Genomic DNA, 16222 nt, shown 5'->3' with positions numbered 1-16222 from the left:
AGACTTATGAACCAAAAAAAAATTTACACTGCATGTTTATGCACCATGTATGTATAGGACACAAATAACAGCACTCAAAAGAAAATACACAGAGCAATGGAAATTAATCAGAGTCCCAGAATAGCTAATGCTGGGACTTTCAAAGGGACCAACGGGAGTTAAGTGCCCAAATCCCATTGAAATCTCATGAGCTGAGCACCTAACTCTCTTAGGCCCCTTTTGGAAATCTCCACCAAAATGAATGTATTTCCATTAATGTGTAGTTTCTTCCTTTTTCTCCTTCACACAATTCCATATATGATCAACTTGATAAGATTTGTAAATGTCACCAGTAGTAAAGATTTTTGGAATATAAACTGTTTTAAGATATGAATAGAAAGTTCTGATGTAATAAGTACAAATATCAAAAATATTTGGAGGGTTCAGTCTCTTCCTCAGAAGGGAAGGGATGCTGCAAATATAATTAAAGGATTATTATTTTGGACATGATAACAAATTGCTTGACTCTCCACTCTTGGAAAAACATTTTGGATTACAGTATCATTAGTGTGACACAGAGACAATCCAGGTCATACATTGTTACCATTATCACGATCATAGTTTACAGGTTTTTAGAGGCCCTAGGCTCAGCCTCTTAACTGTTGAGATGTAATAATATCTGTCATTTAACATTTGATTCCTAAATAAAAAAGCCTAGTGTTAGTATAGAAGCCCGTCTAATGCAGGTGTACTGTTGTGGAAAGTCCAAACATTTGACAGAGTACATAATTGATTGATTATTTTGTATCATGTACAGAAACTGAATTATTTAAAATATTTCTTCCATTGTTATGAAACTTGTTTAATATTATTTTTAGATTTTTAGGTTTATTCGTAACACTGCTGGGCAGAAGAATTTGGCATCCAAAACCTTGGTGGATGAAAGATTTCTTATTTAATTGACTCAAAAGATTAAATACTTTTGTACAAGAGCTAATCATGGAATGAAACCATCCTGAGCTACAGATTAGTCTGCAGTGCTATGTAAATATTTATGTAAATCTTTTGACTTTTTATATTGTGTGCTAGAAAGTTTTGTTTTTGTATAACTTTCAGATTTTTGTGTTGTGAATAGTAAACCATATGTCTTGAAGTGAACGATACGTGACGCCAAGACAGTCAGAAATTAAGCTGAGTTGTCATTAACACAAGATAAAATCAATTTATTGCCTTCAGTGAGGGTATATGCCATTTCTTTTTAAGAGATAATTTTAGTGCTTCTGCTGCTGACTGGGGTTATAATTTTCCTCATATATACATGTTTCCAAAATAGCTTAAAGAAATTATCCCTTATTTTCAGAATTCCATTTTCTGACAGCATTTCCTATGAAATACAATCAAATGTATTTCAGGTTCACCACAAGTGAGGATCTGCCCTGAATTCCTAACTAGTATTGAAACAAATACTTAGAAGACCATTGAGACTAAGTAGTTGAATCTTTCTCATTTATCTAAAATAACTTCAACGTGAAAATTTAAATTGTGTGATTGCTGATGCGGTTTGATCCACTTTAGCCCACCCTTTGGGTCTGTCTAATTTATCGTTGGGGCAGTATTGCTTTTTTTTTTTTCTCTGCATTGATTGCATATAACATAGCACATGTGGGTTTGAACATTTGCTAGTCTCACAACCATACCAGCTGTGTGGCCCAGTGAATAGGGCAAAGGGTGGAGATGCAGGAGGCCTTGATTCCTTGTTCCCGATCTTCTGTGGAATTAATGTGACCTTGAGCAGGTCACTTAACTGCTCTGGGCTTGTTTTCATAGCCATGAAATTGAAGAACTGATACTTATCTTTTAAAACGCACTGAGATGCTCTGTGGATGGAAAGGGCTGTGCAAGCGCCTATTCTTATATTATTGTTTTAATATATTCCCTGATTATTCCATTTTCTGACAGCATTTCCTCATGATTTAACATAGTGACCATATCCCACATAAACTACTTCAGCCATTGGAATGTAATCAGCTGAATAGTTATTAAAATGCTACTTACAGGGAGATTTTCAAAGGCTAAAGGGGCAGGTGAGTGCCTAATCCCCAATTGTGCCTTTGAAAAGTCTCCCTGCTCTAGTGTGTTTTAAAATAACATTTGTTTTTCAGTAAATGATTACTTTACTGCATGGTGTCACAGTTTCATAGCCATGCCACTTGTCTTAAGATAATTCAGCAGGGAACAATCATCAGCAAAAAACGTAAAGATCCCAGTTCAGAAAAGCATCACTATTTAAGAATAGCACTTAAGTCCCATTGTCTTAATTGGGACTTAAGCAAATGTTTAATTTTAAACATGCTTATCTGACCCAGGGCCAACATATCTGATAGAGGTATTATATTTGAGATTCTTCTTAGCTACATAAAGAGGAAGATGTCTCTTATGGTGCCATATCATGTCTTTAAGCTGTGGTTACCATAGATTTCAGTCTCAAAGCCATTACAGATCCAGTATGCTTACTTTTGGTTTGCAAAAACAAATGCTGCTTGCTAATTCAGAATAGTTACCATTAACTGGTAAAATGTTGTGACTCTCCTGAGGTCACGGTGGAGTTAGATGGCATAATCTGAGGGCCTGACTTTCAGTGGGACATCCATTTATTCACATGCAGCTTATCACAAGACTATATTTCCATACACAGTTCCTGTGCACTAAAACCTGTTCACACAGATAACTGATACTAATACTGTATGTGTATGCACAGTACTTTGTTCAGGCATCTTTTGTTGTAAAGAGTTTTCAGTGCAAAAATTCCAATATCTGTGTGAACAAGTGTTAGTTCACAAAACTGTGTGTGTTGGTGTGGACAAATTGGAGGCCATAGCCTGGAAATCAGGTACAGTAAATAGGGCTCACTGTAGCTTAGTTCATTGTTATTGTTATGATAGCTTTAAAGCACAGTTCTCCTCTGAATAGCGGCTGTATAAATGGCATTGTAGTGTTCTGCGGTGGTGTCTCTCAATTATTTCTTTATCAAATGTGCTCTATTGAAAAGTATAAAGATTTTTTTTCTAACTGCCAATTCTGCAAACTGAGCCTTTTGCCATCTTATGCATCATGGCCAGTAATAAAAATTCTGCAACCCAAATGTATGCCCTCATGAGACCTGTGCAGCCCCATTGCCTTGAATGCCTTTGCACATGTAACTTAGCAGATCTTAATAAACAATTCTGTTGCTGAGGTACAAAATGGGCTTGTACAAGATGGTAGCTCACTGAGTCTTGACTAACGCAAGACTAACCACAAGCTAACAGGTGTGAAAAGGTCTAGGAACTAATTTTTGTCACTAAAATGAGCAAATAGACCTTGAATGCATGCAATGCAGATCTGTTGTATAAGAAAATGCTGTTTTTATATAGTCACTTTTCAGAGTAGAACCACTCTTTAAACATACCTCTCAAAAATATTTTGATTTTATTGCTTACTTGAGTCAATTCAATTATACTGCCTCTTAATTTGTACTTAGTAAGCTTAATCAATTAAGATTTATTACACTAGTATAGTCTGGAAATAATTCAGTGGGGAGGTACTGCATAACAGTGTTTGTGTGTATCACACAGTAGTCACAACTCAGGTGCATAATGAAGCATCTAAAGTATGCTCTAGCAGTGTTAATTTGCTTACAATAAAGTTAGCTTTCTATATAATTTCTGAAGTTCTGGTGTGTCTTATATTATAAATTTGGTTTGTAAATTAGCCCTTCTTTTTACGTTTTAGCATATTTTTCAAGATTTGTACCACATTTTATAGTCATTTTAGTAACTTTAGGTTTAAGAGAGTCATTAGGTACTAGGAGAATCATCAATACTGTCCTTGAATGGATGTGTTGCCTAGCATTTTTATCTCTGTAATTGGCTCTCAGTGACCAGGTTAAAGAGTTGTTCAAAGAAAACTTGCCTATGTGAGGGGATGGATGGGGGTTCTATCCGCAGCTTAGTTTTGACCTGAACACCTCTCTCTGAATAGGAAATAACCTTTTCCCTTTCATTCTTCCTAAATGGTCAGTTCCTCTTTGAAAAGCAGCTTCCCACTCATTCTTTGTTAATTTTGAGATTGAATTCACAGAAGACACTGGTAACTTATATACCACTTTTGGTCCAATAAAATATATTACTTCATCCACCTTGTCTCTCTAATATCATGGAACCAACATGGGTACAACAACACTGCATAAAACTTTTAGGCAGAGCACACAAAAGCTTTGGAATCCTTACAGTTTGGAGGGATTTTATTGAGGGACGCGTTTCACTTGTTAAAAACAAATTCTAAGTAAATACAAAAATATTCTTTCAGGGTTAGTTAAATATCTCTCCTCCTGTGTATTTCCTTTTTATGGGCATTTAGGTAAGAAAGAGGGTACTACAGCTACCAAGATGAAAGAACTTTAGGTAAGCTCAAAACCTTGTCTCTCACCAACAGAAGTTGGTCCAATAAAAGATGTTACCTCACCCACTTTGTGTGGTTTCAACTGAGAGAGACAGTTTTGAAATAATTGCAGATGATGAAACCTCCATTAGGCAGTTGAATTTTTCTTTCATACTTGCTTTATAATGGCTACATGAAAAGCATCGGTTGCGCTTTGTTCTCATTTTGGTGGACATTTGTTCAAGAAATAACACTTTTGATTGAATTTCCCAATTACATATTTTTACTAATTAATTATAGTGGATCTTTTTCATGTTCAGTTAGTTGATTTCTACTTTATGCTTGTAAACATTTTGTAATAAATCATATGATATTTCTATCTTTCCATTGTACGTGTCTCTCTGAGGAGTAAGGGAATTTTTAAGGATTTGGAGATTTTTTGGTCAATGATAATTGTTATATCATGATGATTGAGGGTTGTATTATTCCTCCTACTTCAAGGAGCTTGAGAGGAACTGATCTACAGGAGAGGAATGCTGCCTCTGTGATATCGTCCTTGTCCCTCAACCTGCAGAAGGTCTTTCATAGGTGCATCATGGGAACTGGGCTTTGTAGATGGTGAGTGGATAGCAAAATGGCTGCTCTGCTATACAGTATTGTGCGTCACCACATCTGCTGGATGAACTAGCTTATTGCTGGGTGCTGATGCCCTATGATAACAGTGCTAAAAAGGTCAATGTAAAGTAAAAACAACTTACAATGACTGGGTTATATGCCACAACACATTTTAAGGGACTGAATGTGCAGAAAGGAAAATTAAAATCCATATGTAAATACTAGAAAACAGTAAAAAGGAAAAGTCTGTAGATTTTTTTTACATACATCAAAAGGAAAGAATGAATGAAAAACAAAAACAAAAAAACCCAAATTCCTTATATGTAGTCAGTTCGGATGCTGCTGGCTTTAAATAATGATAGTAAGATTTTTGCTTATGCTTGCTGAACTACAGAGAGTGTCTGTCTCAGAGCCTGGGTGCCACCAGTTCTTTCAGGCACAGGCCTTTGAGCAGTAGTGCGACTTTTCTGAGACAGAAGGTTGTTCCAAGTAAAGCACAGTACAGCAAGTCAGTCTGTGGGTTACAAAAGACTGGTGAGATCACTGTCCTCAGGAAAAGCTGCAGCTTCCAAGTACTGAAAAGATGGAAGAATGATTCATGATTGCTACTGAAAACTTAATTTTCATAATTAAGTTATGGACTAAAATTAGCCCCTAGGTTGTATCCACCAGGCAAAGTATTAACAATTTCAACAGAACTTTATTTACAGTGCAAGTCTCTTCTCCAAGCTGTAGCTGCACACACTCTGTAACTCTCCCAGCCTCCTCAACTCCTCCCCCCTCCTTCCTGTTTCCTGTCTTTTCAGACTCCCAACAGCCAGTGCTCCCAGTTCTAATAATCACATTCCTTCCCCTCTTAAGAAACTTTCCAAATTAAAATAAACATTGTTGTTCTAACCCCAGGAACAAATATGAAACAAGACACTATACTGTTGGCAGGACTATTATACTGAAAACACTGTAGATACTACATAACATAGTGTTTAGTCCAGGCAGGTGGTCGTCTGAGTCTGACAGGCCGTCTCTCAAGCCCCGGTTCCAGTGCAATGTCTTGTTGTGTTGGTTCTACAGTGAAGTCATCCAATGCAGACTGGGTGTTGGCATAATCTCCTCTTGGTGCATAGGCAGGTGCAAGATAAGCATTCCATACCCACCCATCAGAAAGTCGATAGGTGTAAGGTCCCTTCTCTATGATTTTAAGAGGAGCTGTGAATTTATGGTCCCCTTTGCGTAAGATTTCAGGAATCCGTATTCTGACAAAGGAACCACACTCAAACTTTGGTTCCTTAGCACCCCGCCATTTGTCTCTGAAAGCCTTAGACTTTGCTTGATTCTGTTCAACTGTCTTTCTCTCAGCATTACTTAGTGTCCTTGAAGCAAATGCAACAGTCCTCTCTGTGTTGTCCTCATGAAGTTGTGTGAGGACAGCCCCAAGTCCATAATCAGAAGCATCAGTAGTTACAATTGTGGGCAATGTGGGACTGAATAATGCAAGTACTGGACTATGTACAATCAAGTCTTTCACCCTTTCGAAACTAACTTGTGCATCCGTTGTACACACTAAGGTTGAACTTCTCCGTAGTAATTCTCGTAACGGTTCAATGACAGAAGCATAATTGGGAATGAATTTTGCATACCAGGAGGTAAGACCCAAGAAGGAACGTAAGGTTTGCAAATCTGTTGGAGGAGGAGCATTTGAAATTGCCAGGATATGATCTGGCTCAGGTTTTAGTCCAGCCTGTGAAATTGTATGCCCCAGAAAGGAGAGTTCAGTTTGTCTAAATTTGCATTTGGACCTATTGAGCTTGAGGCCTGCTTTGCTGATGCAGTTTAGTACAGACTGCAGGTTATTGTCATGCTCCTCAGTAGAATTTCCAAACACAATAATATCATCCAAATAGCCCTGAACTCCATGTTGATTCTTCAGAATCAATGACATCATTTTTTTGAAAGGCACTTGGGGCTGATGTGAGACCGTATGGAACACGTTTAAAACAAAATAGTCCCTCATGGGTAATGAATGCTGTGAGGTCTCTGCTATCTTCGTGCAACATAACCTGGTGGTATGTGCTCTGCAAATCAAGAGTAGAAAACATCTTTGCTCCACGGAGTTCTGCAAATACTTCCTCTATGTGAGGAAGAGGATGGCTGTCAATCACAATAGCTTTATTTGGCTCCCTGAAGTCCACACAAAGGCAAATGTCTCCACCCTTCTTCTGCGTCCCTACTGTAGGTGAAACCCATTCCGAGGAGTTAATCTCTTCAATAATGTCCTTTTGAACAAGTTTTCTAAGTTCCTCTGAAACAGCTTCCCTGACTGAAAATGGTAAGCGCTGTAATTTCTGTTGTACAGGCAACACATTATTCCGCATTTTAACTTTATGCAGAAACCCATAAGCACAGCCAAGTTTCTCCTCAACCTGGAGTTGGGTCCCAGCTGAAACTGGTGTGTGTACCGCAAGAGTGCTTTGCTGAGGAAGATCAATTCGTCCATTAACTACCCTGAGATTTAAAGCAGCCAATAAATCTCTGCCAAGGATAGCAGTGCCTTTGTGGACAATGTAGAACTCCGCAGTTACACAGCGATCACCAAAAGTAACTATTGCTGGCAGGCAGCCATGTACTGGAATATGATTTTTCAAATAGCATACCAAGTGAAGTTTGGGTTCAGTAAGAGGCATATCTTTAAAGTAATGCAAATAGATGGAATCAGGTAGTATAGATACTGCTGAGCCAGTGTCCAACATTAGCTGAATAGAGTGTGATTTGCCTGAGGGTATGGCAGAAACATTTACAGTGCACTTTATCTGTTCTGGAATATGTGCAGCAGTGATTTTTGTCTACACTCTGCACAGTAACCTCTGGTATTGTAATTGCATGCACCTGTTGATTGAACTGGCTACTGCGACGTATTTTAGTAAAATGCCCAATCTTTTTGCAATGATTGCACTGAGATACTTTTGCTGGACATCCTGTGTAGCTTGCAAGATGTTATGGGGATCCACAGCGAAAGCATGCTTTTACTGTATTTTGCATTCACTGATTCAGTGGCTTTTCATTAGTTTTCCTTTTGCAATTGTTTGTCTGCAGTGAAAGTGAACTTTTCTGCAAAGGAGTCACAGCCTGGACTGGGCCTCTTGTACCCTGGCTCATTATTTTGGCTTCAGCTGTAGCTGACTCAATCTGAGTAGCAATGGTTATTGCTTTTTCTAGTGTAAGTTGTGGTTCTAGAAGTAAGTGTTCTCTTGCATGAAGCATTGTTGTTTTCTCAATGAGCTGGTCTCTAATCATCTCATCGGCCATATTCCCAAAGTCACAAGTTACAATCAGACTCCTCAGGGAAGCCATATACTGCATTATAGTCTCCCCTGGTTTCTACTCACGCTGGCGAAATCTGTAGCGATTAGCTACTACATTCACTTTTGGCACAAAAAAGTTCTTTAATGCAGTGAGTGCAGTTGCATATTTATCATCTGCAAGGGGAAAAGTGTAAAATATACACTGCCCTTCTGCTCCAAGGCAGTGGATTAGCAGAGCACGCTTTCTTACTTCAGAAATCTCTGTAGCACTGATTGCAAGCAGATAAGTCTCAAACATACGGATCCAGGCAGTAAAAGCAATTGGAGGCTCACCTGGGCTTTGCAGAAAGGGTGCAGGTGGGTTCAGAGGCAGAAGATCCATCCTCGTCGCCAAAATGTTGTCTCCACCAGGCAAAGTATTAACAACTTCAACAGAACTTTACTTACAGTGCAAGTCTCTTCTCCGAGCTGTAGCTGCACACTCTGTAACTCTCTGACTCCTCAACTTCTCCCCACTCCTTCCTGTTTCCTATCCTTTCAGACTCCCAACAGCCAGTGCTCCCAGTTCTAATAATCACATGCAGCATCTAAACACCACACCCTAGTTACCCATCCTTTTGCCTTCCTGCATAGATAGTCATCATCACCAAATGAAATGCATTTCCATCCCCCTAAGAAAAATCTCTCTATCGTATCCAGGTGGGTCTTCAACAAGCTATCTCTTGTCCACATCTTAATTCTCTGTGATGGGGTGAGACAGCAGTGTAGATTAGGACTTCACATATTGTTGACACTGAGATCTTACTGCCCTATCACTTTTCTTAGCGACTTCACTCACACCAACAATGTCTATAAATCTGTCCCTGGGGAACTCCATAGGAGAAAGCATTTGGGGGCTGATTAGAAATTACCCAGCAGCACCAGCTAAAAAGTACCCGTAAGGAATGAACAAAGCCACTCAGCCACTGTTTTGGCCAATCTGCAGATACACTGGACAAACTAGTTGAAACTATAGTAGGGAGAGAATTATCAGACACATAGATGAACATAATTTGTTGGGGAAGAATCAACATGTTTTTTCTAAAGGGAAATCCTGTCTCAGTAGTCTACTAGAATTCTTTGAGAGGGTCAACAAGCATGTGGACAGAGGGGTCCAGTGGATATAGTGTACTTAGATTTTCAGAAAGCCTTTGACAAGGTCCCTCACCAAAGGCTCTTATGCAAAATAAGCTGTCATGGGACAAGAGGGAAGATCCTCTCATGGATCAGTAACTGGTTAAAAGATAGGAAACAAAGGGTAGGAATAAATGGTCAGTTTTCAGAATAAATGGGGAGAGGTAAATAGTGGTGTCCCGCAACGGTCTGTACTGCGACCAGTACTATTCAACATATTTATAAATGATCTGGAAAAAGGGATAAACAGGTGGCAAAATTTGCAGCTGATACAAAACTACTCAAGATTGTTAAGTCCAAAGAGCTACAATGGGATTCCACAAAACTGTGTGCTTGGGCAACAAAATGGCAGATGAATTCATGTTGATAAATGCAAAGTAATGCACATGGGAAAACATAATCCCAACTATACATATAAAATGATGGGGTCTAAATTAGCTGTTACGATTCAAGAAAGAGATCTTGGAGTCACTGTGGATAGTTCTCTGAAAACATCCACTCAATGTGCAGTGGCAGTCAAAAAAAGCAAACAATATTGGGGAATATTAAGAAAGGGATAGATAATAAGACAGAAAATATCATATTGCCTCTATATATCCATGGTATGCCCACATCTTGAATACTGCATGCAGATGTGGTCGCCCCATCTCAAAAAAGATATACTGGAATTGGAAAAGGTTCAGAAAAGAGCAACAAAAATGTTTAGGAGTATGGAACAGTTGACATATGAGGAGAGATTAATAAGACTGGGACTTTTCAGCTTGGAAAAGAGATGACTATAGGCATCTATCATATCCCCTCTTAAAGTCATGACTAGTGTGGAGAAAGTAAATAAGGAAATGTTATTTACTCCTTCTCATTACACAAGAACTAGGGGTGATCAAATGAAATTAATAGGCAGCAGGACTTGGCTATGCGGACCATGGCCACTGCGATTACTATGCGCAGAAGCTCATGGCTTCAGGTGTCAGGCCTTCCAGCGGAGGTCCAGAATACCATCCAGGACCTCCCCTTCGCCTCTGCTGGTCTTTTTGCAGAGCAGACAGACTCATGGCTGCACAGTCTGAAGGATTCTAGGGCAACCCTTAAGTCTCTGGGAATCCATACACCTGCTCCGCAGAGGAAGCCCTTCAAGACCCAGCCTCCCCAGTGCTTCTACTCGGGGGAGCACGAGGCAGGACTTCAACAGAAGAAGGGGCAGGAACAATAGGAGGAGGCCATCAAGATCCTCATCCGACCAGGGCCATGGTTCGTTCAAACAGCCTCCTGGCCCTAAGCCTAACTTTTGAAGATGCGCCCGAGGACGGAGCACCAGTCCATCTCCTGGATCCTTCTCCCCCTTTTGCGAACCGTCTGTCCCTCTTCTACCATGCCTGGGCCCAGATTACCTCAGATTGCTGGGTACTGAGCATGGTAGAAGTGGAATATTCTAGCCAATTCTGTTCCCTCCCTTCCCCGTCCCTCTTTAGGGACCCCTCTCACAAGCAACCCCTTTTACAGGAGGTGCAGTCGCTCCTCGCTCTTGGGGCAATAGAGGAGGTTCCTCAGGAGTTCAGGGGGAAAGGGTTCTACTTCTTATACTTCCTCATCCCCAAGGCTAAAGGCGGGCTCAGACCTATCAACATATTCATAAAGAAAGCGAAGTTTTGCATGGTCTCCCTGGCCTCCATCATTCCTTCCCTGGATCCAGGGGACTGGTACGCCACCCTCAACTTGAAGGACGTGTACTTTCACATCTCCATCATCCTGGCCAACAGATGATTTCTCCGGTTTGTGGTCAATGCCCAGCACTACCAGTTTACTGTGCTTCCATTCGGGCTCTCGGCGGTCCCTCAGGTATTTACGAAGTGCATGGGCATCGTGGTGGCCTTCGTCTGTAAACGTCAGGTCCAAGTCTTCCCGTACCTGGATGACTGGCTCATCAAGGCCAGGTCACAAGCACAAGTGGAGGAGCACCTGGCCCTCACTCATGCCATCTTTCTCAGGTTGGGCCTCATGCTGAATGTGCCCAAGTCCACACTGACCCCAACACAGAAGATAGAATTCATTGGGGCTCTCCTGGACTCCACGCAAGCCAGGGAATCCCTGCCTGAGGCCCGCTTCCAAGCTCTCAGGGACATTATCGAGAATCTCTGCCGATTCCCCACAACCATTGCCTGAAACTGCTGGAGCATATGGTGGCCTGCACTTATGTGGTCCAGCATGCCAGGTTGTGTCTCCGTTCCCTACAAATGTGGCTGGCGCAGCTGTACAAGCCCAGTCAGGATTCTCTGGACAGAATAGTCACACTCCCCCCTGAGGTTCTAGAGTCCTTTGGTTGGTGGTTGCAGGCTCAGGTGGTCCGCGGGGGAGTACCCTTTGCTAAACCGCAGCCCTCTCTAGAGTTAGTCACGGACGTCTCAGCACTCAGATGGAGAGCACAGTTGGGCACTATCAGGCCACAGGGCATGTGGTCCCAGGCAGAACTATCACTGCATATCAACATCAGAGAGTTGAGGGTGGTCTGTCTGGCATGCCAGGCATTCCAAGCTCATCTTCAAAGCAACTGTGTGTCGGTACTGATGGACAACATCACAGCAATGTTTTATATAAACAAACGGTGGTGCTTGCTCCTCTCCCCTGTGCCAGGAAGCCCTCAACCTGTGGGACTTCTGCGTTGCCCATTCATCCACCTGGAGGCGTCATATCTGCCGGGAGCTCAGAACGAGCTAGGAGACCGACTCAGCCACTCATTCAATGGGCATGAATGGTCCTTCAGAGCAGATATCACCCTGGACGTCTTCTGGAGGTGGGGCTTTCCCTACTTGGACCTATTCACAACACCGGAGAAACAGGAAATGTCATCGCTTCTGCTTCTTCCTGAACCTCAGCCCAGGTTTCATCACGGACGTGTTTCACCTGTCATGAGCGAATCACCTGCTCTATGCGTTTCTGCCCTTCCCTCTCATACACAAGGTCCTCCTCAAAGCCCACCTGGACAGGGCCTCATTAATCATCATAGCACCGTGGCCTTGCCAACACTGGTTCACCACACTGTTGGACCTATCAGTGGACAGGCCCGTAGCCCTTCCCCTGTTCCCGGACCTCATCACACAAGACAACGGCAGGTTACGACATCCCAACCTGGAGTCCCTGCACCTCACAGTGTGAAAGCTCCATGGTTAAACCAGTCTGAACTTCAATGCTGCGACTCAGTCCTTCTCGGAAGCCGGAAGCTCTACTCGAGCCACTTACCTTGCCAAGTGGAAGTGGTTCTTGATTTGGCCTATGCAGGAGGGTACTCCTGCACCATAAGCCTCGATCCCGTTTATTTTGGAGTACCTGCTTGACTTGAAATGGCAGAGGTTGGCGACCTCTTCCATCAGGGTTCACTTGGCCGCCATCTCTGCCTTTCACCCGGGGTGGAGGGTAGGTCGGTCTTTGGAAACTCGATGGTAGGCCGCTTCCTCAAGGGGCTGCATAGACTGTATCCTCAGGTGAGACAGCCTTTTCCTCCTTGGGACCTCAGTCTAGTCCTCGCCAGGCTTATGGTCCCTCCCCCCCCTTTGAGCCCATGGCAACGTTCCTTGCTCTACCTATCTTGAAAGGTAGCTTTCCTTGTGGCCATCACCTCAGCTAGAAGGGTCTCCGAACTCAAGGCGCTGACATCTGAGCCCCCTTACACTGTTCTTATAAATACAAGGTGCAACTACCCTGCGTTTCTTCCTAAGGTAGTCTCTCAATTCCGTATAAATCAGGACATTTTCCTACCTGTGTTTTTTTTTCCCAAGCCTCATGCCAATAACAGAGATTTCATGCTTCATTCCTTGGACGTGAGATGTGCCCTGGCTTTCTATATCGAGTGCACAAAGCCGTTACAGAAGTCTCCACAGCTCTTCAGTGCTGTTGCAGAGAGGATAAAAGGGCATATCATCCTGGATCACGTCATGCATCAGGACTTGCTATGACTTGGCCAAGATTCCGGTCCCGACATTGACAGCGCCCTCTACAAGAGCTCAAGCATCATCTGCCGCTTTCCTAGCTCAAGTGCCCATTCAGGATATATGCAGTGCAGCCACATGGTCCTCTCTCCATACCTTCACCTCGCATTATGCAATTTTGTAGCAGTCCAGAGATGACGCAGAGTTTGGCAGGGCAGTGCTGCAATCTGCAACCAGATGAACTCTGACTCCACCTCCAAGAGTACTGCTTAGGAGTCACCTAATTGGAATGGACATGAGCAAGCACTCGAAGAAGGAAAAACTGTTTCCTACCTCTCATAACCATTCTTAGAGATGTGTTGCTCATGTCCCTTCCAAATCCCGTCCTCTGTCGGAGTATTCTGGCAAGAAGGAACTGAGCAGGCGGCGGATCACCAAGGACCTATATACACCACCATAAAGGCACCACTCCCAGGGGCTCCACGGCTGACCTGACGGATACCGCTAGAGGAAAAACCTTCCAACAATCATGCACGTGGCGTGCACACACCTAATTGGAATGGACATGAGCAACACATCTCGAAGAAGAACAGTTACGAAAGGTAAGTAACCATTTTTTCTGTTCATTTCCTCTGGAGCACCTGGCATTGGCCATTGTTGGAAGACAGGATACTGGGATAGATGGACCTTTGGTCTGACCGAATATGGCTGTTCTTATGTTTTTTTTTTTTTTTAAGATTATGCTTAGAAAATATACACTCATGCAAAGGGACTGAAGAAGACACTTTTCCAGCACTCCTCATATATCTCTCTTTCAGGAAAAACAGATTAGCTCTTGGGGTATAAAACAGGTTTTACAAAACTGTAGTCTATAATAGACAGTTACTTGAATTTCCATTGGACAGCTCCATATTCAAAGGTAGTTGTGACCTCACAGAATGATGCTTTCACTTTCTGAGGGTGCAGGGTTCATTATAGAGGGCAAGTACAGGAGCTGGCCAGCTAGTACAGCTTTGGGGAAGCTGAGATGAAGAAACAGTGAAATGACTGCTGAATGTGCTCCTTGCCATTGGTTGGGGCACTTAGTCCAAAAAATGTTTATCTAATTTAAAAAAATCTTTGTTTTTTCTTAAAAATGATAAATGAGATGTTTACATCAGCTCTCTAAGCCAAAAATTGTACCGGCTCCTGTCGCCAGGAAACAGATCAGGGGTTTCCGAGCTGTTTTAATCATTTCACTCACATTGACCTCTGTTCTTGTGAGTTGGGAAAGTCAAAATACCCATCATTTGAGTATGTCAGGGAGCAGGAGCTTTTAAAGTTCAACCAGGGCCCTACCATTCATGTGTCCTGTCCTCTAAAAGAAAGAATCTGCCAGAGAGAGGAGAGTGGAATTGCACATATATCCCAATAAAGCATGCTCAAATATAAGACCAAAACTTTCAAAGTTTTGTGCCCTTATATTTCATGTAATAAATTTATCATGAGCTTTTGCTTTATCAAAATCTGCTCAGGTTGTATGAAGTTGTAACAATATATAGCAATACCATTAGTAACATATATAGCAGGGGTCGGCAACCTACGGCATGCGTGCCACAGACGGCACACGAGCTGATTCTGAGTGGCACGCTGCCTGCCCTGTGAGGAGAGGAGGAGGGATGGAGGGGCCGGAAAGCGCCACGCTGGGGAAAGAAGAGGGAAGCTCGGCTGCCGCAGGACCAAGCTTCTGCCTCTTGCCCCTGCAGGGGAGAGCAGTGGGGGGGGGGGGTCCCGGCCCCCCCGCCCCACTCAGCCCCACCGCTCTCCCCTGCGGGGGCAGGAGGCAGAAGCTTGGTCCTGTGGCAGCCAAGCTTCCCCCCCTCCCCCGTTTCTTCCCACAACGTGGTGCATTCCGGCCCCTCCTCCTCTTCCCCCCTCTCCCTGCCGGCGACGGCCCTTGCGAGGGGGTGCGTGCTCGCTGCTCTGTAGAGCAGGCAGAGAGAGGTAGGGACGGGCCTTGGGGAAGGGGGTGGAACAGGGCATATCCCTCCCAGCCCCCTGCCATGAGCCGCTCAAGGCAGGGGGCTGGGAGCACCCCCACGAGCCGAGCACCCCAGCCCTCTGCCCTGCACCCCCCACACACCCTCCAGCCCTCTGCCCTGACCTCCCCCCAACACCCAGCCTTCTGCCCTGCACCCCCCCACCCTCCGCCCTCTGCCCTGCACCTCCACACCCACCCCAGCCCTCTGCCCTGCACCTCCACACACACCCAGCCCTCTGCCCTGACCTCGAGTCGCCCCCAACACCCAGCCTTCTGCCCTGCACCCCCACACACCCTCCAGCCCTCTGCCCTGACCTCGAGTTGCCCCGCTCAGCCCGCTGTAGGCCTAGGTGAACAGAACCCCAGTCTGGAATCGGGCTGAGCAGGCTGGTGGCGTAAGATCAGCATTTTAATTTAATTTTAAAGGAAGCTTCTTAAACATTTTAAAAACCTTGTTTACTTTACATACAACAATAGTTAAGTCTATATTATATAACTAATCGAGAGAGACCTTCTAAAAAACGTTAACATGTATTACCGGCACGCGAAACCTTAAATTAAAGTGAATAAATGAAGACTCCGCACCCCACTTCTGAAAGGTTGCCTACCCCTGATATGTAGTAATGCCATTAGTTTGTCATTATAAGAACATTTATATTTCAAAGGTTAGATTATGTAAAATATTCTGAACCCTAAATGTAACATGGGTTTTCTTGTGTTACCAGCTTGTTTCATGCACAGAATCATTGGCTATCTCAATCTGGCAGCAGATGGCAGTAAATGCATGAAGACAGTCA

General features: G+C 43.3%; 1 protein-coding gene across 5 annotated transcripts in view; it reads left to right on the top strand.

Moving 5' to 3' along the window:
• The window catches only part of TMEM67 (transmembrane protein 67), a 63278-nt gene extending 58501 nt beyond the window's left edge, over window positions 1-4777 (top strand). For 4 of the 5 annotated variants that reach the window (XM_054019180.1, XM_054019179.1, XM_054019178.1 and 1 more), the window contains one exon: window positions 858-4777. In XM_054019180.1, the coding sequence (XP_053875155.1) occupies window positions 858-938 (81 nt within the window). In that variant the 3' untranslated portion in view covers window positions 939-4777. The remainder of the gene's footprint in view (window positions 1-857) is intronic. The other variant, XM_054019182.1, reaches the window with a different exon arrangement.
• Window positions 4778-16222: the final 11445 nt, after the last annotated feature.

The sequence above is a fragment of the Malaclemys terrapin genome, chromosome 2 (genome assembly GCF_027887155.1).
Source record: "Malaclemys terrapin pileata isolate rMalTer1 chromosome 2, rMalTer1.hap1, whole genome shotgun sequence".
Taxonomy (NCBI): domain Eukaryota; kingdom Metazoa; phylum Chordata; order Testudines; family Emydidae; genus Malaclemys; species Malaclemys terrapin.
Note: the sequence above shows the minus strand (reverse complement) of the source record. Positions and strands in the feature narration are given on the sequence as shown.